Source organism: Cupressus sempervirens, chromosome 7 (genome assembly GCF_028749045.1).
Source record: "Cupressus sempervirens isolate cs-2001-9-10 chromosome 7, ASM2874904v1, whole genome shotgun sequence".
Lineage (NCBI taxonomy): Eukaryota > Viridiplantae > Streptophyta > Pinopsida > Cupressales > Cupressaceae > Cupressus > Cupressus sempervirens.
The window spans coordinates 413,925,765-413,952,115 of NC_143124.1; the positions used below are offsets into that span (position 1 = coordinate 413,925,765).

Consider the following 26,351-nt stretch of genomic DNA (forward strand, 5'->3'; position numbering starts at 1 on the left):
TAAAATTTTTTAGGAAAGAAGGAGAAAATTGTATGACTATACCTTATCAAAAAATTATTTGAGTGATGTAAAAAAAGGAGGAAATTATTTCTTATCAAATACATCTACCCTATCTATAAAAATCAATACATCATTTGTGTGTGTATGTGCACTCGTGCGCGTGCATGTGTGCATGCATGTGTATGTGCATGTGTGTGCATGTGTCTTTGTTCATGTGCATGTGTGTGTGTGTGTGTGTGTGTGTGTGTGTGTGTGTGTGTGTGTGTGTGTGTGTGTGTGTGCGTGTGTGCATGTGCACACCTGTGCATGCATGTGTGTGCATGCCCATGCATGTGTGTTTGTGTGTGCATGTGTGTGTGTTTGCATATATGTGTGTCTATGCATGTGTGTGTGTGTGCATGTGCATGTGTGTGTGCATGTGCATATGCATGTACGTGTGTGTGTGTGTGTGTGTGTGTGTGTGTGTGTGTGTGTGTGTGTGAGAGAGAGAGAGAGAGAGAGAGAGAGAGAGAGAGAGAGAGAGAGAGAGAGCATAAAAGAAGGAAGATTTATATAAAAGGTCCCAGTCTATAAAGAGAGAGTGAGAATTGGAATGATAGAATATTAAAACAATATTATTTCTGCTAAAGAATGGAGACAATAACCTAAGACATATATTGTGTTTCTGGTTTACTATGATTTCACCTGAGATTGTACAAACCTACATGAAAAAAATAGTACCCAACAAGGTAAGCTGCCAATGTCACCTAGTGTTGAGTAGTATAATAAGTGAATGGAGTGATACTGTAAACTACATGTATAGTACCATTATGAAATTTTCAAGAAAAATAAGAAGGAAGAATAAGAAATGTTTGGGAAAGCAAAAGTAATGTGCTTAAAATAGGGATTCATGATTCTCTTCAAGTAAAAAAGGAACTAACTTACCTCCACCTCTAATTGCCTTAAAGAGGCATGAAATTGATAGATTCAACCTCAATATAATTAAATAATTATTATATTCTATTCCTTTTTTATTGAATTGAAAATTATATACTAAAACATATGGATTGAATGCCCAATCTATGGCCAATTTTGTAGAATTGGTTGTAATTAACATGCACAAGAAGTTTATGATTAGGTAGGTAAACATACAATATAGATCTATAAATGAAAAATATAATGCAAGTAGTATCTCTAAACTAGTCCTAAAATGGATGACAAGAAGTTTATGGGTTCCCTTGTCGAATGGTTTTAGATGTAGATAAAGATAAAATTCATGTATCAAGATATTTTTTTGAATCTATCTCAAACTATTTCTCAAAATAAACTGAGCACATCTTTTTACCATTTTGGGAAAATGAAAGTCAATTTAATTTTTCATATCGCAACTTTCTCTAATAATCTACCCTTTTTTAATAATCTTTGAATATAATTTCTATTATTTAAAATCTACCTATTGTAATAGCATGTATTTAGAAAAAAAAACCTATTGTAATAACATGTATTTAGCTCAAAGTACAACTTCTTTAATATATGAGGGAGTACATAAATTTTTAGATATTCGAGAGATGCAATCAATGCTAGAAGTGCAATACAAAGATCGATGATGAAGGATGAATGGAATAATTTCCCTAGGATGAAGGAAATAATGGACATTTAGATAGAAATTATTAGAATTCAAAGGACTAGGTTTAGTAAATGGTTAAAATCATAAGGGAAATAAATGAAAAATATTTCTAGTACTGAATTTTAACCATTTCCAATATGTGGACATAATCTGTGTACAATGTGAATAAGTGCTCTCAGATATACTTTACTCTTAGAAGTGGGGAAGAGACTGTCATAACCATGGAAAATAAGTGTTATTATTCATCATTTACTTTTTTGATGGGCGGGAGAAATATAGGCATAACTAAACAATTATTATTATTATTTAATCTAGTTAATGGTGGGAACTAAAAACATATTTAAAAAATAATAAATTTATTAAAATTTGTGGGAGGTGAGATAGGATAATGACTATTACAATAGTACCTTTAAAAAAATGAAGTGGGGCTTGTAAGTTGACAAATACTTTAGCAGTTAAAGTGTTTGGTTGCCCAGAGTATGGGTATTCGTGTGTGTGTGTGTGTGTGTGTGTGTGTGTGTGTGTGTGTGTGTGTGTGTGTGTGTGTGTGTGTGTGTGTGTGTGTGTGTGTGTGTGTGTGTGTGTGTGTGTGTGTGTATTTATATTGAAGTCACTTGAATTAAGTTTTATGTAACTATTGTAAATTATACGAAACACATAAGTATACAATAGACATAATTCTTGTGCCACATCAATTACATTTCAATTTAATAAGAAAGGGGAAAAAAAAAGTTCAAAAAATAAATTAAATTATATGTTTATGCATTTCCACCTTCATGTGTCTATGTTTTTTATTACAAGTAAAAATATATTTTATTGCTAGAACTACTAAAGAGGAGGTTAGAGCTTAATGATAAGGGGTAAATGTTCTTAGGTACTAAATACTTTTGGGATAGGTGAAAAGAGTATAGGTATAAAGACATAATAATAACTAGTTATTTAAACCATATGTGAGCTTGAAAATAGATCTAAGTATAATAAAGTTATCTATTTATGTCACTAAAGATAAAAAGGGCTAATCAAGTAATTAAATTAGGCTATAAGAAAGAAGACTTTGTTTAAAATCGAAGTATACTATAGAGATATTGCAACACACTTCTACTTAACAATTAATATATAAAAATATCTGTTTGTTAATGAAAATATCAATTCATATATCTATATTTTGATCAAGGGTCACATAAATTATGTTTTACTTTAGCATCAAAGATAAAAGAAATACAAATAAAATATAAACATTAAAGAATAAATGTATATTTTTAATCAGAATTAGATAATGTCAATTAAATTTAGTTAAAAGATAACAACCTTTAGAGAATCTATACATATTATTAATAAAAAATAGATAATGTCAATTCAACTTTTGTTTAAAATTAAACAAGAAGTTATATTAGTCAACAATTGTCCATACCATGGAGAGGTACGATTTTGTTTAACTATAAAGAAATAAAAAATGATTAGAAAAACCAAACATTAAATCCTTTATATATATTCAATTTAGTAGTCATGTGATCTAACTTGGACTTATTCATAAATATATCTTATTTTATTCAATTATACTTCACTATCAAACATAAAAGAAATATAAGTCAAGATAGACATCAAAGAATCTATGTATTTTTAAATTTTTAAATCTTGAATAGATAACATCAATTGAATTTTATTTTAAAAAATATACATCAAGGGAGTTAATGAATTGATCCCTGCTTACGAAGCCGGTTAATCGACTAACCCTCATCGCCGAGCATTAAGCCTACCAAAGTTTTAAACGTATCATATTTTTGGAGTAAAATACTAAATAATCCTTATTTAAATTACAAAGCCTGGCCAGTGGCCACTATCGCTTGTCCATAGTGATCGATATCAGTGCAAAAATGGAGCAGTCGCCGAAACTGCCGCCAAATTTGGAGACCGCCTGACGGGAATCTTGGAATTCTCACGTTAGTCGGCAATATGCAGAGCCGGTGATCATTTTCAACAGAAATATAAAGCTATTTAAAAAGGAAATTAGATCGATCTCAATTGCAAGTGTATTCCAGGAATTAGATCGAGTAGAGGAAACATGGAGATTCTCTTCTTTCTCATTGCATGCCTTCTGTTCTTCACAAATCATCACCGCCTCCACTGTTCAGCAATGGCAGAGCATAAATTGGGTGAGTTTGAGCATTTCACAAAATTTTGTTCCAAATTTCTGTGTTTTGGGATAGGCATTACATTAAGGGGGATTTTTATTTTTCCTCGTGTTTGCAGAATACCCATATCCATTTATGACATTCGATGCTGCAAAGGCGGCCGCAAGAACATATGATTACATTGTTGTTGGCGGAGGCACAGCAGGGTGTCCTCTGGCTGCAACTCTCTCGCAGCATTACTCTGTTTTGCTTCTCGAAAGGGGAGATTCTCCCTATGGAAATCCCGATACGATGGATATTAAAGGTGTTTTCAATATTTTTGGGGATCCCAAAGATTTTCCTTATGTGATGCAAGGGTTTGTCTCAGAAGACGGTGTGCAGTTGGTAAGGGGAAGAGTTCTTGGAGGTGGAACCGCCATTAATGCCGGTTTTTACAGCAGGGCAAGCTTGGATTTCATTCGAGAGATGGAGTGGGATGAGAAGCTTGTGAATGAGTCTTATGAATGGGTGGAGAAGATGAATGTCTTCAAACCAGACAAGCTTTTCCGCTGGAATTCCGTAGTGAAGGATGCATTTTTGGAAGCTGGTATTGTTCCTGATAATGGGTATACCGTGGATCATTTGGAGGGGATCAAGATTAGTGCTTCAACAATTGACAATAATGGGAGGAGGCACACAGCTGCAGATCTTCTGCAGTATGCAAATCCAGATAATATTGTGGTACTTCTGAATGCTACAGCCACAAGAATCCTCTTCGATTCCTCATCAGGTAAGCTTGCACCTTCATTTTTATTAGGAGAAAAGCTTTGTCTTCTTTACCAGTACCACTATTCTGGGATAGGGGAAGATTGCTAGAATCTTGGAGTATAAATTTCAGAAAATGATTGATTTAATAGATTTAATGTGAAATAGGCTGGTTGGGAGGGTGCTCTTCTTAGACAAGAAAGGATACTCCTGCTTCTTAAATCTATTTTACAAAACCTATCAATTTATGCTCATAAACTATTCAAATTGTTAGCTATGTTTTTGAATACCGTAGAAAAAGGTTTGCACTAGTTTCTTGGGGTAAGGTCTATAATACTTAAGCGAAGGGTGGACTGGAAATCTTCTCTATCAAATTACTTAATTCTTCACTATTGGCCAAGCAGATTTGGCGCATTTTTTAAGACAACAAGGATTAGGATAAAATCCTACAGAGGAAGTACAATTCTTGAATACCCAAAATTTGGCTCATGGGTGCAGCATCCAATACGAGAAAGAGTTAATTCAGTCTAGACTTAGATGGAAAGTGGGAAGAAAAGTAGATTTTTTGAAAACTGATCTTTTAATTCGTGAGAATGGAACCATTCAAGGATAGATGTATCATTTGATTAGGTTCACAGGTCCTGGACTACTGGAAGAATGTCAGATTGGTGGATTTGACTATTCTAGGATAATGTTGATATGTTGTAAACTACTAGTGAAAAAGGCATTTGGTTGTTTCTAGCTTCCATATTTTGTGGAACCACTGGAAAGAAAGGCACAATAGCCTGTTCAAATTTTAGGGAAGTCTTTTGAACACTAGAAGTGTTGGCTGACAAAATCAAATTTACTGGAGTTAAAAATTTTCATAACAGTTTTAAAGGAAACGTGGAGAATGCAAAATGGGATTGTCTACTAAAAGGTTGGAGAAAATGGGAATTAGGGAGTTTCTCTCTATGGTGCTCATATTTGAAATAAAAGTGGTATTACAATTAAGGCCATTGTGCTTCTTCTTGGGTATTTAATGGTTATATCGATAGAAGGAGAATCCAAGAATATTTTTAATTACTTGAAGAAAAGGTCAAGTTCTCATTTACTATACATAATATCATGTTAGAATATTTTTAATATTCTATTTTGAATAACTTAAAAAAGGTGGTTATATGCCACATGCATAAGGAAGAAAACAAAGTGGCAGATGGTCTTGCCAACTTAATTGTTGCTAGCTCAAAGCCCATTATGTAGAATGAGTATTTAATAGGATGCATAAATATAAAATCTATAATTGATAATGACCAAGTATTTTTTTAAGTGGAAGGTTTTGAAATTCTTCTTATTAATGAAAAACATTCCTACAGACATGACAAGTAATGATTATTGTACTTATGGCATGGGGCACGAAGAGTAATGATCAATTATTAGATCAATACAACTTAAATATAAACCCTATTAAATCTCAAACAGGTGATCAATATAAATAGCAACCATAAGAAGATACACATACAAAGTAACACTAGATATGTTAACTAGGGAAACCCTTGCCCAAAGGGAAAACCATGGTGAGGATGGTACCCACAAATGTTGTATTAATATATTAGTTCCTTGTAAGAGGATGGACTTTGTTAGGATCCAATGAAATACATTTAGTACATATCAATCCATGTTAGGAGGCTTTAAATCCATGTGAGGAGATTCTAACCATGTTAGGAGTTGTTCCACCCCTATTAGCAGATTAAGAAGGTAGAAGGACCCACTACCCAAACAACTTCAAGGGCAAGACCAATGAACTCACTATAGAACTTGCCTCTAAATTATTCATTTCAAAATAAAAAAAAATAACTAATCTAAAAAACTACACTCTTTTTGTATCCTCTCACCATTCCTTTTCCCCACCAAACACTTCTCATATCTCAAAACTAGATCTCCAAATCCCTTTGATCTCTTACTCACAGTATACTTCACATGTACATACACTTACATTTTTTATCACAAGGAAAATATATTTCCTTCATAGAAAATCCTCAAAATAATTCATTGAGTAGGCCTTCAGGATTTCTCAATTACAATTACAATTATAATAAGACCCCAGGGTATGTGCAGGATCATGGCCAACCAAACTATGACCTTAAGCGGCAATGAAAAATCAACAAATCAGGGTTATGTCAACTTCACGTACAATTTTAAACTTGTTATAGTCTTTGAATAAAAAAAAATTAGAGAAGAATTTGTACCTCTATCTAATTTCACTTATCCAAATTCTATACCTGTTAGGAGATATAACTCGATCACTAGAAACCACTTCTAAGGAACCCTATTTGCAAACTGTCTTATGTAAATCTCAAATAACTGCTACAAGTATTTGACTTCCTACATGCGCTCTTAGCCACATCATCAGGACAATCTGTAGAACATGTCCAAAACTGTGCTTGACCTCATCATTAATCCTTGATCTATACTAGCTTACTCTTTGTCTTCTACTCTACCAATCTTCACACCATGTTGATATCAATGAAAAACAAAATTATGAATGCAACATATAGTCATGTTGTCCATCTCTCCAATGCTTTAGGAATGATATGACACTCTCCCATAGGCATATTGTCAGCATTCATGCTAATGGTTGGAGGATTTTGTGAAGAGTATTAATAAATATTTACAATGTGGACAAACACACAGACAAAAATATTGTGTTGGGCTTGGACGAGACCAAGGGTATTGAAGAGTCTCTTGGAAAGAAAATAACTAGATCCTTAATGAGCAAGTTGAAGGTCAAGAATGAATAATAGATCAAAGAAGATGCCAAAGCGGTCGTGGAAAAGATTAAGGAAAAAAACAGGAGTTGGTTCTTGATGTAGTCTAATGTTGGTTTAGTTATTTAGTCTTTTTCATTTTTTGTCATTTTGCAAATTTAGCTTATTTCTTCCATCTGATTTTTGTGTTGGTCCTTATTTTTATTTATTGTTGGTCTTTCATGGGATAGTGGTTGTTTGGGGGTACTTGTTTTCTTTTCCAGCATAGTTTAACTAATATACTTTTATTAATATTATATTATGTATGTTGAGATTTTGGGTCCCCTATAAAAACTTGTTTTAACCCTTAATAGAAAAATAATAAATCTCAAACAGAATAATATTTTCAATAGTTTAAGAGAACAAAAATCAAGAAACTAAAATTTTCTAAAGACTACAAATAATAATCTTTACCATTTTCATTTTAGTCTATGATTTTTATTTTATGTATAAACATTTAAATCTTAAACAATATGTAAAATTTAATTTAAAATTATAATCCTTTTCTTACTCTATTACTACGCTTCATTTTTTTTCTCTCAAGAGGGTATACAATTTTCTTTAGATTGGTGATCCACTTCAATAAACTGAACACAAACTATTTCCTTTTTTTGTTTAATATTCTACTAGTAAAATTCGTTGATCTTGAGCTACTCATTAACATGACCCTTAAAATTTCAATAAAAATAAATCTTAAAATAATTAAAGATTCAACATAATGATATAAAAAATGTCTAAAATAGGAAAATATGCATTCCACATTATGATGATAACTTTATTTTCATAGGAGTTTTCGTATCATTATTATTTTTATTAAAGATGTCTATGTTTCTACAAAAATAAACTGAGTTCTATTTTAAAATTTCAAAGTTGACATCATTTAGAAATTAATGTGTATTACACATTGAATGTTTATTATTATTCTATAAATAAAAAAACAAAAGATTCAACATTGATATCCTTATCATTGCTAGCTCATCTTTGAACTTGTTTAATGTTGAAACAATCAAGTTATCCAATATTTTGTCTCACATTATTTTTAAATGTATAAAAATAACTAAAAATTAACATAAAAGTTATCTACATTTAACTATTCATCCCTTATATATTTTAGAATAAATGATTTTTTTTACATTTAGTTAATTTTAAATCTTTGTAGTTTCAATATAAAAAGACACGAATTCAATAAAATATTCTCAATATACACATATAGACATATATAAATATGTATATACATATATATTGATTACATGTACATATATACATATACATATACTTGGTATGTGTAGACATATACATGTGTATGTGTAGAGATGCATGCATGCATACATACATGCAAGTGTAAAACAAAATCTAAGATTCAACATTGATATCTTTATTACTACTTGTTGGTAGACTAAATACTATTGTGGTATTTTATTAATTTCCTCTCTAAACTAGAGATTAAAAAGTTCAATATCTACCAATCAAAATCTATTTTTTTAATTTATTTTAGTATAAATTTGATATTTCTAATTGTATAACTATCTCATTATTAAATTTATAATTTCTAAAAAATATTTTTTGATTACCTGATTAGCTTACCAAATGAAAACCTTATACACACGGTGCAAGAAACCTTTTTTTTTTAAGAGAAGAAGCTTTGTGTTTATAGAAACTATTTTTAAGATGATAGGCTTATATGTGTGGTTTTTGCAAACTTCTATCCATTTTTTATATTTTTGATATATTTCCTCATAATAAAACTTACCCTTTTTCCACTTTCTTACTCTATATTTCTAAAAAAAAATCTAATTTCTTTTTCTCCCTCCTCATTTCATGGATTTTATCTAGCTTTTATTTATAAAAAAAAATTATTTTCTTTAAAACATGATATTACATACTTAAATATTACAAATTGTGATCCAAGTTTTTTTAGCATGGAAATTAAAGAGACAAATAAAATATTGGAAACACATAAACCATTTCATGTGAATTGTCTTAAGATATTTCTAAAATATAAAAACTATTTTAGTAGGGGAATATATATATAGTTTCTAAAGTGAACAATCTAAATGATTTATTTGAGAAGGTTAGGAAAATTGCTTTAACATATTTACAAACTAAAATTTATTATAAATAATATTTCTATCTAAATTAATTTATACTTAATATGCATATATCATTTTTTTTTAGGTTATACAAGATTTTAATAAAAAATTAAAGACATTTATTTCCAAAGAAAAATCTTAGAATTTATTACCTAAACTTTAGTAGAACTCTCATAGAATAAAAGTGTTTGAACTTAAGATATCACAAGCTAATTTTTTTAATAGAAGATATAGTTTGATAAAGAATTGAGCATAAAGAAGTTATTTAAATAAATAAGAAATACTTATTAATAATACATGTTTTTCCTAATCTTATTTTATTTCTAATATATTAACTAAACCTTTAATTCCAATAAAAATATATTTAAAAAATACATACACTAATATATAGTAGATTAGCCCCCACAAGTTAGGTGAGTTAGTTTGAGGTTTTTAGGTGATCCCCACGATCTCAGTTTGATTGTCCTAACTGCCATTACCCCACCGCAGACACTTGGGGGGAGTGTTGGCTATCTCGTGGCCATAGGGACTAGTCTCACTCCAAGCTCACCTTATAAGGGAACCCGCTAGGCTTGGGTTGTGGGGACACCCTTCGCAACCAAAAAAAAAAATGCAATAGATCTATGTAAGCTATATTGAAGTCTATCTTATTTTTTAAAATGTTAACAATTTTTTTAATAATATTTTTTTAAAACTTATAATGTATCATATAAATTTATGTTTAAGTTGATATCAATTTATATTATTATTTAAAAATTTAAAGGGTATTCTATTTAAGGACAAGGTGATTCTTTTTCTCCCTTCTTGTTCATTTATATGGTAGAGGGCCTTAGCAGATTGATTGCGTACAAGAACTCAAAGAAAATTTGGGCAGGCATCTCTATTAGATCTCAACTTTCAATTACTCACACCTTATTTTGAGATGATTCCCTATTATTTGGGAAGGTAGCCCTCTTAGAAGCTTTAGTCAATAAGGAGACTCTAGATGAATATTGTAATGCCTCAGGCCAGAATCTTAATGTTACTAAATAAAATATTTTCTTCTTCAATACAACCCCTCTCATCCAAAATACCATCCATAGATACCTAGGTTTTTCGATTACTGAGATTCCCTGTAAATATTTGGGAATGCCCCTTTTTCGTGGACTAGTTAAGGCTACATTACAAGACAACATTATCCAAAGTATTACCTAAGTAGAATTGCCTATGCAAAGGCTAGGTGGTTGTCTTTGGTAGGAAGAATCCTATTAGCAAAATCATTCCTCACTTCAATTCCTAACTCTGTTATGTCAGTTCTCTCAACTCCTAGGTGAGTTTTGGAGGTCATCAAGAACTTGATCAAAGATTTCATTTGGAAAGGTAATTTAGATAATAAGAAAAAAGTCCCTCTTATTTCTTGGGACAATATATGCACTCCAAAAGACCTTGGTAGGGAAAGGTTAAATAATATCTATGAAAGAAATATTAGTTTGGGGGCTAAACTATTAGAGACAAAGGTTAATTTAATTTCATTTATTAAATTGTCTTTTCTCACATCTTTAGATTTTTCTTTATCCATTTTTTCATTCTCTATTTAATAATTAATAATTAATTAGTTTCTACCTTTAAGTTACGCTTTGTAACTTATTAGGTTGCCCTTTTTGGGTTTTGATCTTTGTAAATATGTAAATATGTATCTTTTTCATCATCTAAATATACAATTTTCATGTTTTTCTTCTTATCTTTTTGTTCTCTGTGACAAGTTTTCTACATGTAGGTATTCAAGGGCTTCATCAATTTGATTTGCATATTTTCTAAAATCTTTCATGGTATTAGATCCAAATCTACTATAACTTGTTTGGTATTTGGAGAAAAAGAAAGAACAAAGTTTTGATGGATCAAATCTAGAGTTTTCAGGTATTTTCTAAGAAAATAGGGGGGGTCACTAATTTTTGAAGTAGTTTGAGGCCAAACGAACTTCACGGATGGATCCAAAAGGTGTCAAAACCCCTATTTCCATATAAAGTTTGTCCATTTTGGACAAAATTGATGCGGGAGGCAAAATGTTTTTGTCTGGTAGGGTCATACAACCTCTACACATAGAGGGAGATTTTTATTAAAAATAAAAAATATTTAAAAAAAAATTGTGGATTTTACACCGCTATACTTTTAAAAACCACTAGTGATCATTGAGACTGCTAACAATTGGTGATAACCACCAACAGTCCTACAAAGCAAAAGGACTCTGGCTATCATCGATGTTGGGTTCTGGAAATCACCATCGATGCCTCTACTCTACCCTCCATGACGGCCCCACTACTATGATTGTACCACCAACGATCACCACTCCACCTCCACTAGCCGCTTCGCCTCCTCCACTTTGTAACCACTTTGTACACTCTGCTCACATGGCACCATTGGCACTTGCCACATGTGAAGTGCCATGTCACCTTGCTTTGGGCCCATTACCACATCAATGCCATGTGGCATGCCATGTTGTAGTCCTTTTTTTGCTGCATGACTAGTATGCCATCAAATTTAAGCTAGTGGAATGATGATGCCAGTATGATGCCAGCACTCTTGCATGCCCTTTAGGTCCTTTTTTGACCTACTATTTTTTTTGGTTGTAAATTGAGAATACAGAGGTCTTTTTTTGATCCAAAAGAATTGCCAAAAATCTAGTTCCAAGACGGTGATAGTGGTGCAGGAGTTTTTTGGTTTTGATGCAATTTTTCCCTCAGGAGGGCATATCTTGAGCATCCCATCTCTATCTTTTGAAAAAAATATACTTTTGGAAAGCTGGTTCCATCATCTTTTCATAAATGCTATAATTTCTTTTAAATTCTACTCCATGCTTTTTCTATCATGGTTTTTTCTCAATGGTGGATATCTTGGATGTTTCAGGTTCGAGGATCATTTTCATAGCATGGGATCTCTTCTTTTGGGCTCTACTATCTATTGCATCAACTCTTTTCCATTTTTGATCATTGTTGATATCATTTGTAAGCATTTTTATGAAAACACATTAAGATGAAGTGTCATATTGCATATGTATTTTTATTTCAGTTTTTTGCCTTGCTTTTCTGTCTTATTCGAGTAGTGTCATCTGAGGACACTCATGCAGATTATTGTATTCTTGGGATCCACTATGTCTTGTACCTTATTGTACATGCATTACTATGATAAAGTGCCATGGGGGGTTGAATTTTTGCCTTTGTTTACCATTTTCCTTTTTCTAGTGAGTGTCCCTTCCATGACATTAGCCTCATGAAGTGTCTGAGATTGATCACCTCAGTACACACTTATGTACTCTTCTATGCATCTTGATCATGATTCCTTGACATGCAGTTCTCTTGGTCCAATTTTTTAGTTATCTATCACCTCACCCTTATCTGTATTGGGGGGAGGGGCTCCTGTTGTTTCTCATGGTTCCTTGGTTTGATTGATCAATTCTTCAGGCTTTGGTGTTTCATGACATTTGTATTTTTGAGTTCAGTTGTTTGCCTTTGGTTGCCTCCTGATTTGATGCAGATTACAGTCTTCTATACTTGGTCAAGTTATATTTCAGAGGAGGTTCTATAGATCAGTAGTTTCCTTTTGATAGAGTTTGTGGCTTCTTCATGCTTTAGTGACTTTCTTCATGATCACTCTTTGTTCCTATTTTCTGGAACATTCCTCTAGTTTAGAGGCTTCTTTTTTCCTTCACTAGGTTTTTAGATATGTCATTTTGGAGTCGAGTTTTTCTCACTAGGTTTTCTCTATTTCTTCATTTTACAGAGATTTTTTTGTGATTGGATACCTCATCAAGCCTTATTGTTGAAACCCAAATTTACTTTTAGCATTGTATTGTAGTTTCCTTCTGCATTGTTTGTAACTACATTGTTGCTCATCTTGAGGGGGTGTCAGAGAAAATGGTTAATTTCATTTCATTTATTAAATTACCTTTTCTCCCTTCTTGAGATTTTTCTTTATGCATTCTCTATTTAATAAGTAATTAGTAATTATTAAATATCTTTTACCCTTAGGTTACCCTTTTCAGGTTTCAATCTCCTTCTATAAGGATTGATCTCTTCCTAAATCTTTATGTTTTCTTCATTTGAATATACAATTTTGCATGTTTTTCAGGTCAAACCCTTGCCTCTTCTTGTCTTTTTCTTCTCTATTACAGGTTTCTACATGTAGGTATTCAAGGGCTTCATGGATTTGATTTTCATATTTTCTTAAATCCTTCATAAACTACCTTGGAAGTATTATGAGAATCATCAAGCTTTGTAGGCAAGAATATTGAAATGCAAGTACTTGAATTCAGATGATCCTTCTAGAATCCTTACAGTGAAAAATACTCCTCAGGGTTCAACAATGTGGAATTTTTTGGTCAAATATAGAAGAATCATTCTTCCTTATCTATCTTGGGTTGTCAACTCAGCTAATAAAGCTTTATTCTGGACAAACTCTTGGAATTGTCAACCTTCATTAAACTCCAATCCTCATTTATCATAGGCTAGATTGGTTATTTTTTATAGACTATATGTCTATATTAAATATTGAGGGGGTTATGCAAGAAATCTAGAAGGAGTTGAGGAAAAAACCATCCTTCTAAAATTCTTCACTAAATACCCCTACTTTAAAATGAGGAGGATGATTATTCGATATAGACTAAGACATCAAGTCTTAGGTATTTAGTTAAACAAGGATATCTATCTCTTTCAATGAATATAATCCCAGACAACAACATGTTGTTTCATTTTTGCTATCACAACTCAGTTTTGCCTAATGCTGGCTCATTCTTATAGCTAGCTCTTCACAACAGAATCTTATCAACTACCATCATGAAGAGGCTAGAAATTTTTGATAGTTTTTCTTGTGTTCTTTGAGGAAAATTTATTGAGGATACCAAGAATTTATTAGTTAAGTGTGAATTCTCCAATGAAGTGTGGTGTTGGGCTCTTCAAAAATTAGGTTGGCAAGGTCCTCTACATAATCAGCTTCATCTATTTCTCTTCTAATGGCCACTTCTCCATAAGGATTCATTTTTTTCTTGCATATAGAGGGTCATTCTAGAAGAAATTTCTTGGTGTCTATGGTAGGAGAGAAACAAGAGGATATTTAGGAAGGAAAGTTGTATGCTTCATCAAGTTATCCAAGGTGTAAAAGTTTCTATTTCAAAAAAGGTCAACTCCTATATATCTAGGTCCAAGTCTTTATCTCAAACCTTCACAACTAAGGATTCCAAAATACTTAACAATTGGTAGAGAATTAATCTTCCATTTAAGGGAGTCTTGGTAGGTAAAAAGAGAAAACTAGATATTAGAAGGGATGTCAAATGGAAGCCCCTGGATATAGGCTTTGTTAAACTGAACTTTGATGAAACATCCAAAGGAAATCCAAGGGTCTAGAGAGTAAGATGGGTCCTTAAGATAGTTGTGGTTGTATCATCAAAGAAGCATAGAGCATATTACACATGGGTTTCAGTAATGTGGCAGAAGAGAGGGCTCTATTATCTAATGCCCAGGAGGCTTTGGACCTTGGCATTAAGAAGATTCATGTTGAGGGAGATTCTCATCTTATTACTTCATGTTTATCCACTAGAAATATTTCCAATTGGAAAATTAAATATATCCTTCGTCATTTTTCTAAACTTCTTTCCATATTTGAAGACTTCAAAATTTCTCATTGCTATAGGGAAGCTAATCACATGGCTGATTGGCTCACAAATAGAGATGTGTTATTGGATTGTGGGTCAGTGCAATGAGATTAGAAGGATGTCTTTTAGTTTGTCTATACTCACAACTTCTTGGATCTATTTGATATGGAAGTAATTTTCCCATAGTCTCCCAATTATCCTAGAAGCTAATGGGCTGATGAAGCTCACAATAGGATGGTTTGGCTGGTAGTCTTTTGTAGCATCTCATATATGTGAGCAGTAAAGTTTTATTTTTGTATCACAAAGAAGGGGAGATTTCTTCCTACTTCTTTCCTCTTGGAGCCTCACCAAAGCAGCTAATAAAATATAATGGTGAAGCCATTGTTATCAAAAATAAAATAAAAATGATATCCTTGTGATCACATATATATGTATGTTTGTGTGTGTGTGTGTGTGTGTGTGTATACACACACACACACACACACACACACACACACACACACACACACACACACACACACACACATATATATATATATATATATGTATGTATACATATACATATATAGATATATATGTACACACACACACACACACACACACACACACACACACACACACACACACACAGATGTGTGTGTGTGTGTGTGTGTGTGGGTGTGTGTGCACGCGCACGCCGCATGTGCACATGTTTGTGTGTGTGTGTGATTCAACATTTATATCATTATTATGATCTTATATGGAAGAGAGAAAATATATAAGTTTCTTGTATCTCCATATTGTTGCTAGCTCAAGTTTGAACCTATTTAAAGTTGTCAGAATAAAGTTATCCAAAATTCTTTCACATTGTTTCTTAATGTATACAAATAACAGAAAAATAAAATAAAAAGTTATAATTTTAACTTTTTATCTCTTATATATTTCAAAATATAACAAAACAAATTGCATTTATCTAATTTTACTTCTTTTGTAGTTTCAATATAAAAAACATAAGACTTTTATAAAATATTTTCAGTATACAAATAAACATAAACAAACACATATATATATGTATATGTATATGTATACACATATATACATGCATACATACATGCAAATAAATGACAAACCTTAAACCTCACACACTAAGGATCGAAATTAACTTTGGAAATATGTTGGAAAATGATTGAAAAGATCATTGTTGAAGAATGATGAAGTTGATTAAGAATATTTTCAATCATTATTTTGTCACTGTGCCAAACCTGCTATTTGCTAGAATGACAATTTCTTATATGATCCAAGTACTATCACTTAGTTGATTAATGAGGAGTTATTAATCAATAAGAGGTAACAAAAGCACTTAAGGGAAAGGTTGAGTTATATTGTTGTAATGAAATATAAGGATCAACTAAGACATTGATTAAATGATGTATTCATAACATATTTTAAGGTATAGAGGTTGGACACACTTAGATACATTAGAAGGATAAGTTTTAACAAGGTTGACTACAAAGCTTAACTAAGTTCATCAGTGAGTGTCGAGCAAGCTAGTTCAAGCTGAGAAAATTTTTAGTTGCAACCGAGCAAATGATAAATCTAGTGTGTGCCGAGTGAACTTTAGGTGTCAAGTAAAGTTAAAGTGCAGAGCATCAGTAAAATTTAATGGATGCTAAGTGAATCCATAGTAGGTGCCAAGTATCAGTAAACCATAGTTAATGTTGAGTAATGTCGTATGTGCCAAGCACCAGTATTTCAACAGTGCCAAATTGCTGCATTATTTGAAAATTCAAAGATTTTCCAAATTAGAGATGATAAGGTTGTTACATTGAATTTTTTGAACCAGGTGGAAGATAAGGATAATTAGTTGGTGTCACAAAGTTTTATGCTAACTGTTTTTAGGTGAATGCAAATGGGTTCAACATGAAGTTTCTAGAAGAAACAAATTGGAGGGAAAGATATATTGTATCTTTCCAAGTCAATTCAAGTAATGAGTGGGAAGAATTGAGTAGGGAAATGTATTATAGACTTCTATATAAGGATTTATAGGTTAGAGATCATATAGTGTCTAAGAGTAGTTAAGAGTGTGTTGGGACTAAAAATTGCATGGTCAATTTTGAGAATGATTGAAAAAATCAAGCCTTTAAATGCTTTTAAATGAGATTGTACCCGGTTGTTAGTCTGAGGCCTAAGAGGTGTTTAATGCTTCTAACACCTTTCATTTAGTGCATCTATGTGTTCTATGAAGTTAAACTGACATTTCGAACCATTCGACGAAGTCTCATTTTGAGCTAGTGTCAAAATTTACAATTCTGCCCAAGTGTCAAATAGCGATCAGAGGCCCAGTTTGCATCTGAATATTTTTTACCCAGGAATGTGTCATGACTAACCACTTTGGGGATGTTTAGTATTCATAAAAGAGAACCTATGTTTCAATTTTCAAGTCATTTCAAATCCATTTGACTAGGTTTTGCACCCCCCAAAGTTGGTCATTTACTATTTTGTGCATTTGACTAGTTGTTCACAATTCTAGGAAGCCCTGTTCGACCAATCATATCTTTGACCCAGTTGACCCAAATGAAAAAAATCTTTTTGCATTATGTTCTAGGGGTAAGACACTTCATATGTTCAAATTTTGAGATCATGTCGAATCCATTTGATCAGTTTGCTAAATGATCAAATATGCAGTTTATATTATCTTGTTACGGCTAAGGTATCCTGATTGATCCGTACCCTTGTTCGGCACATTATAACTTTGATCTTGTGATTGGTGAGCCTAAATGGATTATATTATTGTGTTGTCTCCTAAAAATTCTTGAAGTGTGCTAGTTCCCAAGTCATGACAAATCCATTTGCATACTTTCTTATGTCCGTACATTTTCTAAAAATTACTTTTTGACACATTTCTCAGTTAAAATTTCCAAGTGCCTGTTTTTGAAAATTCGCCAAATGTGCCCTGTGATTCCTCATGAGCCCAAAACATGGAATTATATTCTATTCATGGCAAAGAACTTATATCCTAGTTTTCAAAACCCCAAGTGATCAATAACCCAGTTTATAATGCCGAACCCGAGCCCAATTTATGTTTTTAAACATTGTTTGCCTGTAGGGTGATTTAAGTATGGATGTTCGGCAATTAAAATCTCTTGACTGGGAATCCATCATGGGTTGAAAATTTGCAGTGTGATAGAGTATGCAGGATTGAACACTCATGCCGATTTTCGTGGCTTGGTAAGTTGATTAGATCAAGTTTTATATACAACCGACATGCCTCCAGACACTAATTCACAATTTGTAGAATTGATTAAAAGTGAGTTTAAAATAATGAATTGATGATCATTATGCATATGATTCAATCTTATGAAAAATTAAATGGTGGAAATGGTTTCTTAAAAGCAAAATACAAGGAGCATGTGAAGATTCAAGAAAGAGAGAATTTGGAAAGTGTTCCATTAAAGAGGTTTAGAGGATCACAATATGATGCTGATTTGCCAGCAGATTCAAAAGATAGTATTAATGAAGAAATTTCCACATCAATTAAAATCCACAAGCACAATGAAGCTTTTTGTTGTGAGTTTGCACATTGAATTAAGGAAAAGATTGCATAAAGGCTGCTCTCTCCCACATTGTAGTCTCAATTTGAAAGTTGCCGCTGAGAGGTAGTTTTCAACATAGAAGATGTGCTCCATGTCTGAAGAAAATAAAGAGTACAACAACAAGCATCCACAAAGGAAGAAGCATCCACATTTTTTAGAAAAATGAATAGATTTGCTACTGAAACAAAGCTCAAGGCAGCATGTTATTCACGTTTTTGCAGCAAGCAATGAATAAAAGACCATATGTGCATAAAAAAGGAAGCAAAGAACCCCCATTTTTCAAGCCCATGGCTTCTCTAAAGGTGCATCCACATTTTTGAAGGGAGCAGTTGCATTATAAATGCCCATGTGCATAAGAAATGACCATTACCATGAAAAGTTTGTAGATTCATAGCAAAAAATGACCAGCAGGATGGAGCTCCACGTTTAGAATAAGCAACTCATGCCAAAGGAGCTGGATAGCTCTTTATTGTGTAGAAATTAGCATCTACAGGGGAGTTGAGGCAAATGCAGTAAGTATTATCCCACATTGAGTGGGAAATAATTTTCTTATGTCTTTAAATACAAAGGCTTACACATCTTATAATGTCTAAAAGACAAGAGACTTTTGTGAAAGCCAGCTCATGTGCATGGGCCTATGGTCGGCCAGTTGGTAGGACGCCTATGTTAAATTTTGAAGCAAAATCCAAAAACGTTGCCGGAAAATTCAAGTTTGTCAAAAAATTCAAATTCGACCGAAAAAGTCCAAAAATCCAGTAGTCGCTACCTTGCTAGCCGAAAAATCTTGAAAAATTTGGCTAGCGACATAGCGAGGTCGCTGAAAAACTCAGGAATCTGGCAAGAGTCAATAGCCAATCAAAAAGTGACACGTGGCATTGGTCAAACCTGGAGTTGACCCGAAATTAAAGAGGCTAGGAAAAATAAAATGATTTAAAAATTTTCATTTTAAAATTATTTTGCCAAGAAACTGACATGCAGGGTCTTTTAAATTGAAAAATTTATTTCCTAAAGTTTAAACTTAAAAATTTTTGAAATTATTTTAAATACAGACCTGAACACTCTTAGCAGAGCAGTTATTTTCAAAATGTGATTCAGGGTGTTTTTGGAAAGAAAAATACATGATGTTATATATCACTGAAAACGACAAGAGACGAACTTTTCAATTCTGAAGTTTGTTTTTGCACAGAATGCCACTGGTTCAAGCTATAGGGGGATTTGTCTCAGGTACCTGAATTCCAACTATATACAGACTAGGAAGTTCAGATTTAATTTTTGACATGATATTGATTTGAATATGGTTAAAAAATAGTTGAAATGCAGTATGGGTCAAAATTTGAGCAGATTCATTTAGTAAAAACTAAAATTTCACTAGCATTTCAGTGGGTAAATCAGATATTTTGGTGACTCAGCAGGTTTTCATCATTCAAAAATAGACATTTGCAAATCAGTTGCAAGATAATGATAAAACAAGATTAGATCAAAAGGGGAAGAGGGAAGAGAGAGGTTTTCCAGTTGCAAGAGATTGAATTCCAAGTGGACACTTGCATTCTAAAATCAGATCCGGGAATTCATCTGGGCTATATCATTCTTTCTTTCTGTCATTGTAAGGGTTCCAGTTTTTTTTGTAACTGAGAGGCCATTGATGGTTCCAATCTTGAGTTCTCTCAGATCTGTGATACCATTCTTCAGCAAATTTCTCATGTAATGAACAACAAGAAATAAGAATACAGATAGTTTGATCTGTTAGGTAGCTTTGCATTTAAATTTCATGCATCTTATTGTAATTTGTTTCAAGAAAATGAATGATAAGGCAACATCAAGTCAATCTTCATTCTGATATCTTGTCTCTAATTCATGCTGTTTGTGATCTTTTGTGTTTTGTAAACAAAGAATATGAAACTCAGTTGCAACTTATTGGTTGTATATGTTGATTTATTTTGCTTATGACTCAAAGAGTTATGTAAATGCTTGATTCTTCATCATAGGATTGCAGATTTCATGAAGGGATAAGTCGAGTATGAGATTCAGAAGGATGCAGATCTCTAATTCACAAAGTGGTTAGATAGATCAAGAAGTCTTGATGTATGGCACATATCAGTGATTTTCAGGGATGTGTGTTAGGTTTTTGTATGAATTGCCCAATAGATAAGGCACTGATCACTTATAGGATCACCTGTTATACTGCTGCATATTTGAGGTTTTGCTGAGATCAACATCAATAATCAAACGCTTTTCCCCTTTCATGTTGAAGAGCTATAATAGAATGCCCTCACTCAGCTCATGAGATTCCTAGATCTACATTTAGCTACTGTAGATGGATGTCATTTCATGAGTTATCAGGAGAAATAAGGGTTTTATCTACTTCATATTAGATTCAATGTATGCTTTGACAACTGGTACCATATAAAGAATCTGTAGGTCCACCCGCCTAGGTTTTGCAGAGCCTGAAGAAGAAGAAGGGTCATGGCTTATAGTTGGCCTAGTGCCTAAATGGATGTGTTGATAATGGGAGTTAGCTACCCCTAGATGCATCTTGTTCTCATTAGGGTAATTGGAAATGGGTAACGTTTTCAAACACCAACAGAGTGGTTGGAAGAGGCCAAGTATGGGGGTGATCCCACAATAATGGGTTCCACTTTTTGACCAATTTTGACTCTGAAATCAATATTTTTCCAACAAACGTCACGTTCAAGTGACTATATCTCCAAAACTATAAATAATTTCAAGAAGACATAAACTAGTGATTTTGAGTACTTTGTTCCTACTTTGTAACCATATTTTTTAATCTAAAAAAAAAAAATTATTTATGTCAATTTTTTTTATCTCCTCCAAAAAGTGGTACATAATAAAATTCAATATTTTAAAAAGTGATAGTCCATTTGACACACAACTTTTTTTCTAGAAATGATAATGAAGTAATTCTTTCTGCGTTGGATTTGTAACATCAATATCTAGTGTCTGCATTTGGTTTGATTTATTTTTGTTGAATATTGTATAGTTTATGAAGTTTTGAAGTGACATGAACCATAATTCAGACATACGTTCCGTTTGACACAGATAATTTGAAGTCAATTTATCATAAACCTTTTTTTTTTTTTTTGAATAGAAAGGTATCTCAATAAGCCAGTGCCTCCATATTTTTCAAAATTTTTTTGACCTAAATTACTAATTTTCCCGAGGTGTCAAAGTCGGTTGATGTTCAATCGGTAATGAACCTATAATGAGTTAAACTCATATTTGAAAGTCTTAATGATTAAATTATGTAATAAAATTATAGTCGTTGGAAAGCTTGCTCCGAGAAGCACATTTTGACATTTTTTATTTTACAGTAGGAGATCATTCTCCTACAATTATGGCAGTCAAAAGAGCAAAAAAAAGAAAAAAAGAAAAAAAGGTTAAATTTTTTGTGATTTTGCATGTTCGTGTGAACATGGCGTTCGCGCAAACACGTTTACCATGTTCATGTGAACCTATGTTCGCACAAACATGCAAATCATGTTTGCGTGAACATATATACCACATATGTTCGCGCAAACATATGAAATATGTTCGGGCGAACATATGGTAAACTCAATTTTGAAATTTTGAAATTTTTTTCATTTTTGTTCGTCCCACTAAAGTGGAACCCATTATTGTGGGTTCACCCATGGGCAAGTGTGAAGTGTCCAAGAGAAGGCACAGTGAGGAAGAACATAGCATATAGAATCTGATTTTATCAAGTGACCATTAGAAGAAGATTGCACTGGCACAATGAGAAAAAGACTCAAGGAGACAGAACTTGTAAGGGCGGACAAGTTGTCAGAACTACAAAGGAAGGAAGCCAAGAAAGAGTTGTGAGCTAAAGTATGATTTGAGTTCTACAAGGTTAAGTTCTAAGTTAAATCAAGTCAAAGACTTTTGAATACTCTCTAGCAATTGTATTAGATATTGGAAATCCTATTGTGATATGTTAGCTTAACAACTAGGTGGTAGAGCCTCTAACAAGGTGATTGAAAATCTTATGGATTTAGGTTGGCCTAACAACCATTTGTAAATCTTTTAATAGGGTGACATTCCAAGTTGAATGTTTTAAAGTCCTCTAACAAGGCACACTCCTAATAGGGTGTTGAAATCCTTAAACAGGGTCACATCTAACAATGTGTTGTAGCCTTTAACAAGGTAGGCCTTTAATAGGGCATCACTTCAGAAGGGTGAGAAAGAAGGTAGCATGTTACTTGTGGTTTTCCCAAATTGGGTTTCCACATAAATATCTGTGTTATGTGTTGATTTCATGTGTTTCATTACTACATATTGATTTATGATAACCTACTAGAATAAAGGATTAAGCCTGGATATAAGATAGGTTGAATGGGCTCATTATAGATAAGTGAAAAAAGTTTGAATTGGACATATTGGGCCTTGAATAATTGATTCACACCCCCCCCCCCCCCCCCTCTCTTAGTTATTCTAAAGAATTCTAACAATTGGTATCAGAGCCATCTGCTAATTCAATTTCAAGGTAATCACATCAGGAAGATGAAGATGTCCAAGAGAGATGTTCCCAAGGTCAAAAAACACAACTTTTTTGCATGTAAAAGTCTAATGAAATTGCACCTTGGATCAATAGGCGACTATGCAAAGACATCAATTATAGTGGAACATACAGATCCTGCAAGACCCCTCTCTATTGATGATTTGAACAAAAGGAAGGAGCACAAGTAGGCAATGCTAGAAATTGCCTCTACACTTAGCTATGTTGAATATGATGACATCAAAGGATGTGATAGTACATGCAAGATGTGGAAAGCCTTATCAGACATCTATGGAGGAGATCATAATGTTCAAAGAGTTAAAAGAGAAAGCCTGAGAGGAAATTTTGATGACATGAAGATGGAGGAAGGAGAAAATGCCACTCAATATGGCGCTAGATTGAAAGGAGTGGTAAGTGCAATAAGGAGTTTGGGTGGTGTTTTGGAAGAAGAGACTGTTAGTAGCAAATATTTGAGAACTCTGATCCCTATCTATTCTATTAGAGCCTCATCCATCCAAGAGCTAAGGTGTGTACAAGAAAACACACTAACCTTTGAAGGAATAGTGGGAAGACTCACTACATTTGAACTATCCAACTTTGATAACTACAGACTAGAGAACCTTGAATCTACTTTCAAGGCTAAGTTGACAGTGAAAAACACTGAGGATGTGCAATCAAAGAAGAAGAATACAAAAGGAGAGCATACAGATGAAGAAGATGTGGAACAATTGGAAACATTATTAGCTAGAAGATTTCATAGAGGCAAAGGTAAATACAAAGGTAAGCTTCCTATTATTTGTTTCAATTGCAATGAAGTAGGTCATATAGCTGAAAGGTGTACATAGAAGAAGAAACAAAAATAAGGAAACAAGTACAAGAGTAAGAGAGAAGATGATAACATAAATTACAAGGACAAGGCAAGCGGTGCTACATTGTTGAAGAAGATTCTAATGAGAATGATGATGATCTAATCTATGTGGCTATGAAGGATGAATCAGATGAAGATAAAGCAACAACTCTGGTAACATGTGTGAACAAAAATGACAAGTGGATCATAGATAGTGGATGCTCACAACACATGACTAGAGACAAAAGTAAGTTCATTACCTTTACTCAATACGATGGTAATAGTGTTAGATTTGGTAATGATGCACCTTGTCTAATCAAAGGAAAATGTAGCATTGAAATTATAGATAAGATATCATGTGATAATGTATACTTTGTTGAAGGCTTGAATTATAATCTAATAAGTGTATCATAGTTAGGAAACATAGGATGTAAAGTAGAATTTGAAAATAGATACCAAGATCGATGATACTCATGGGAGGTTGATAGGAAAGGGTGAACAGACTTGGAGCAACTTGTTTAATCTATATATGGAAGATGCTTATTGTCTTGTTGTACAACTTGATGATGTGTCATTGTGGCATAAGAGGTTGTGCCATGTAAATTTTAATAATCCAATTAGCATCAAAAAAATGAAGAAAGTTAGGGGATTGCAAAAGCTAAAGAAGCCTAACAACACAATGTGCAAGCAATGTCAACTAGGGAAGATGAAAAAATCTAGCTTCAAAAGAAAATCCTATATGTCTAAAGCAGTATTATAGTTAGTTCATACTAACTTACATGTGGTCCAATTGAAGTGCAAAGCTACAAAGGATATAGATACATAATGTTATTTGTGGATAAGAATGATGACTATCATGTTCCTGAAGAAAAAGTCTGATGCATTCCAAATGTTCAAGTGGTACCTAGCCAGAGTTGAGAAAGAGATAGGAAAAAGCTTGAAATGCCTAAGATCTAATAGAGGAGGTGAGTTCACAACAAAAGATTTTGATGTGTTCTGCGATGATAGAGGAATCAAAAGGTAAACATCAACACCTAGAAATCCACCATAGAATGGTATAGTAGAAAGGAGAAATAGATCAATGATTGACTATGCCAGAAATTTGATGATGGAAAACAATGTTGCACTCAAGTACTGGAGAGAAGCTATAAGTATAGCAGTCTACATGCTCAATAGAATTCAAATCAAGAAAGGTACTCATGCAACACCTTTTGAACTATGGTATGGTCATTCACCTAATGTTAAACATTTCAAAGTATTTGGATGTAAGTGTTATATACTTAAATAGTCTAGAATGGAAAATTTGATGCCAAAAGTGATGAAGGCATATTTCTTGGTTATTCCACTAGAATCAAAGCTTATAAGTGTTTAAATGTTAACACTAACAAACTAGTGCAAAGTGAAAATGTAAAGTTTGATGGACTTGCAGAAGTTCAAAATGATGAATGCACCAAGAAACTAGAAGAATACAAGTCCTTTCTATACTTCTATGAAGAAGTGACTGATAAAGGAGATAGTGCAAATCAAACTGAAAATTAGCAACAAATTTTAGTATCTATTGAGTCATACCCAGTGAATGTCGAGTTGCATTTTGATGTCGAACTTCAAAATGTAGGAAATGTACATTCTAATTCTGAAATCAACACACATGAAAGGGATGAAGAGTTACCTGATAGAGATGTGCATAGTGACTCTGATGTTGAGAAGCCTAACATGGAGAAAAGGATTGAGCCTAGATTAGCCAAGTATGTGAAAAGACACCATCCTACATAATAGATCATTGGTGACAAAGAGGTTGGACCAATGACAAGGAACATACTTAGAAGTGAAACATGTTAGCTTAGCAAAGTTGAACTTAGGATAGTGAGTGAAGCTCTACAAGATGATGATTCGAGCAATTCTATGAAAGAAAAGATAGAGAAAATTGAGAAGAACAAGAGACTTGGACTTTAGTTCCAAAACCTGCAGATAAGAATGTGATTGGAACCAAGTGGGTGTTCAGAAACAAGTTAATGAAAATAGTGAGATCACAAGGAACAAGGCTAGATTAGTCTACAAAGGGTATGCACAAGAGGAAGGACTAGACTATGGGGAAATATTTGCCCCTGTTGCAAGAATGCAAGGAGTCAAGACCCTACTTGCATATGCTGCCTATAAATGTTTCAAAGTCAACCAAATGGATGTAAAGTCTACATTTCTAAATGGTATACTAGAGGAGGTAGTCTACATAGAGCAACTAGAAGGTTTTGTTGATGAGAATAACAAAGATAAAGTTTTCATGCTACATAAAGCTCTATATGGGCTAAAGCAAGCTCCTAGAGCTTGGTATGAGAGACTTCACAAATATTTAGAAAAGATAGGCTTGGAAAGAAGAGATGACAACAACAACATGTACATCAAATCAAAAGAAGGTAAGCATATCTTAATATTAGAAATCTTTG

At 33.0% G+C, this 26,351-nt stretch overlaps 1 protein-coding gene across 1 annotated transcript in view; it reads left to right on the forward strand.

Annotated features, from left to right (window-relative positions):
• Positions 1–3,425: 3,425 nt before the first annotated feature.
• The window catches only part of LOC149547292 (protein HOTHEAD-like), a 47,272-nt gene continuing 24,346 nt past the window's right edge, over positions 3,426–26,351 (forward strand). Inside the window, exons 1-2 of the mRNA XM_089791577.1 lie at positions 3,426–3,759; positions 3,857–4,507. Coding sequence (XP_089647703.1) covers positions 3,669–3,759; positions 3,857–4,507 — 742 coding nt within the window. The 5' untranslated portion in view covers positions 3,426–3,668. The remainder of the gene's footprint in view (positions 3,760–3,856; positions 4,508–26,351) is intronic.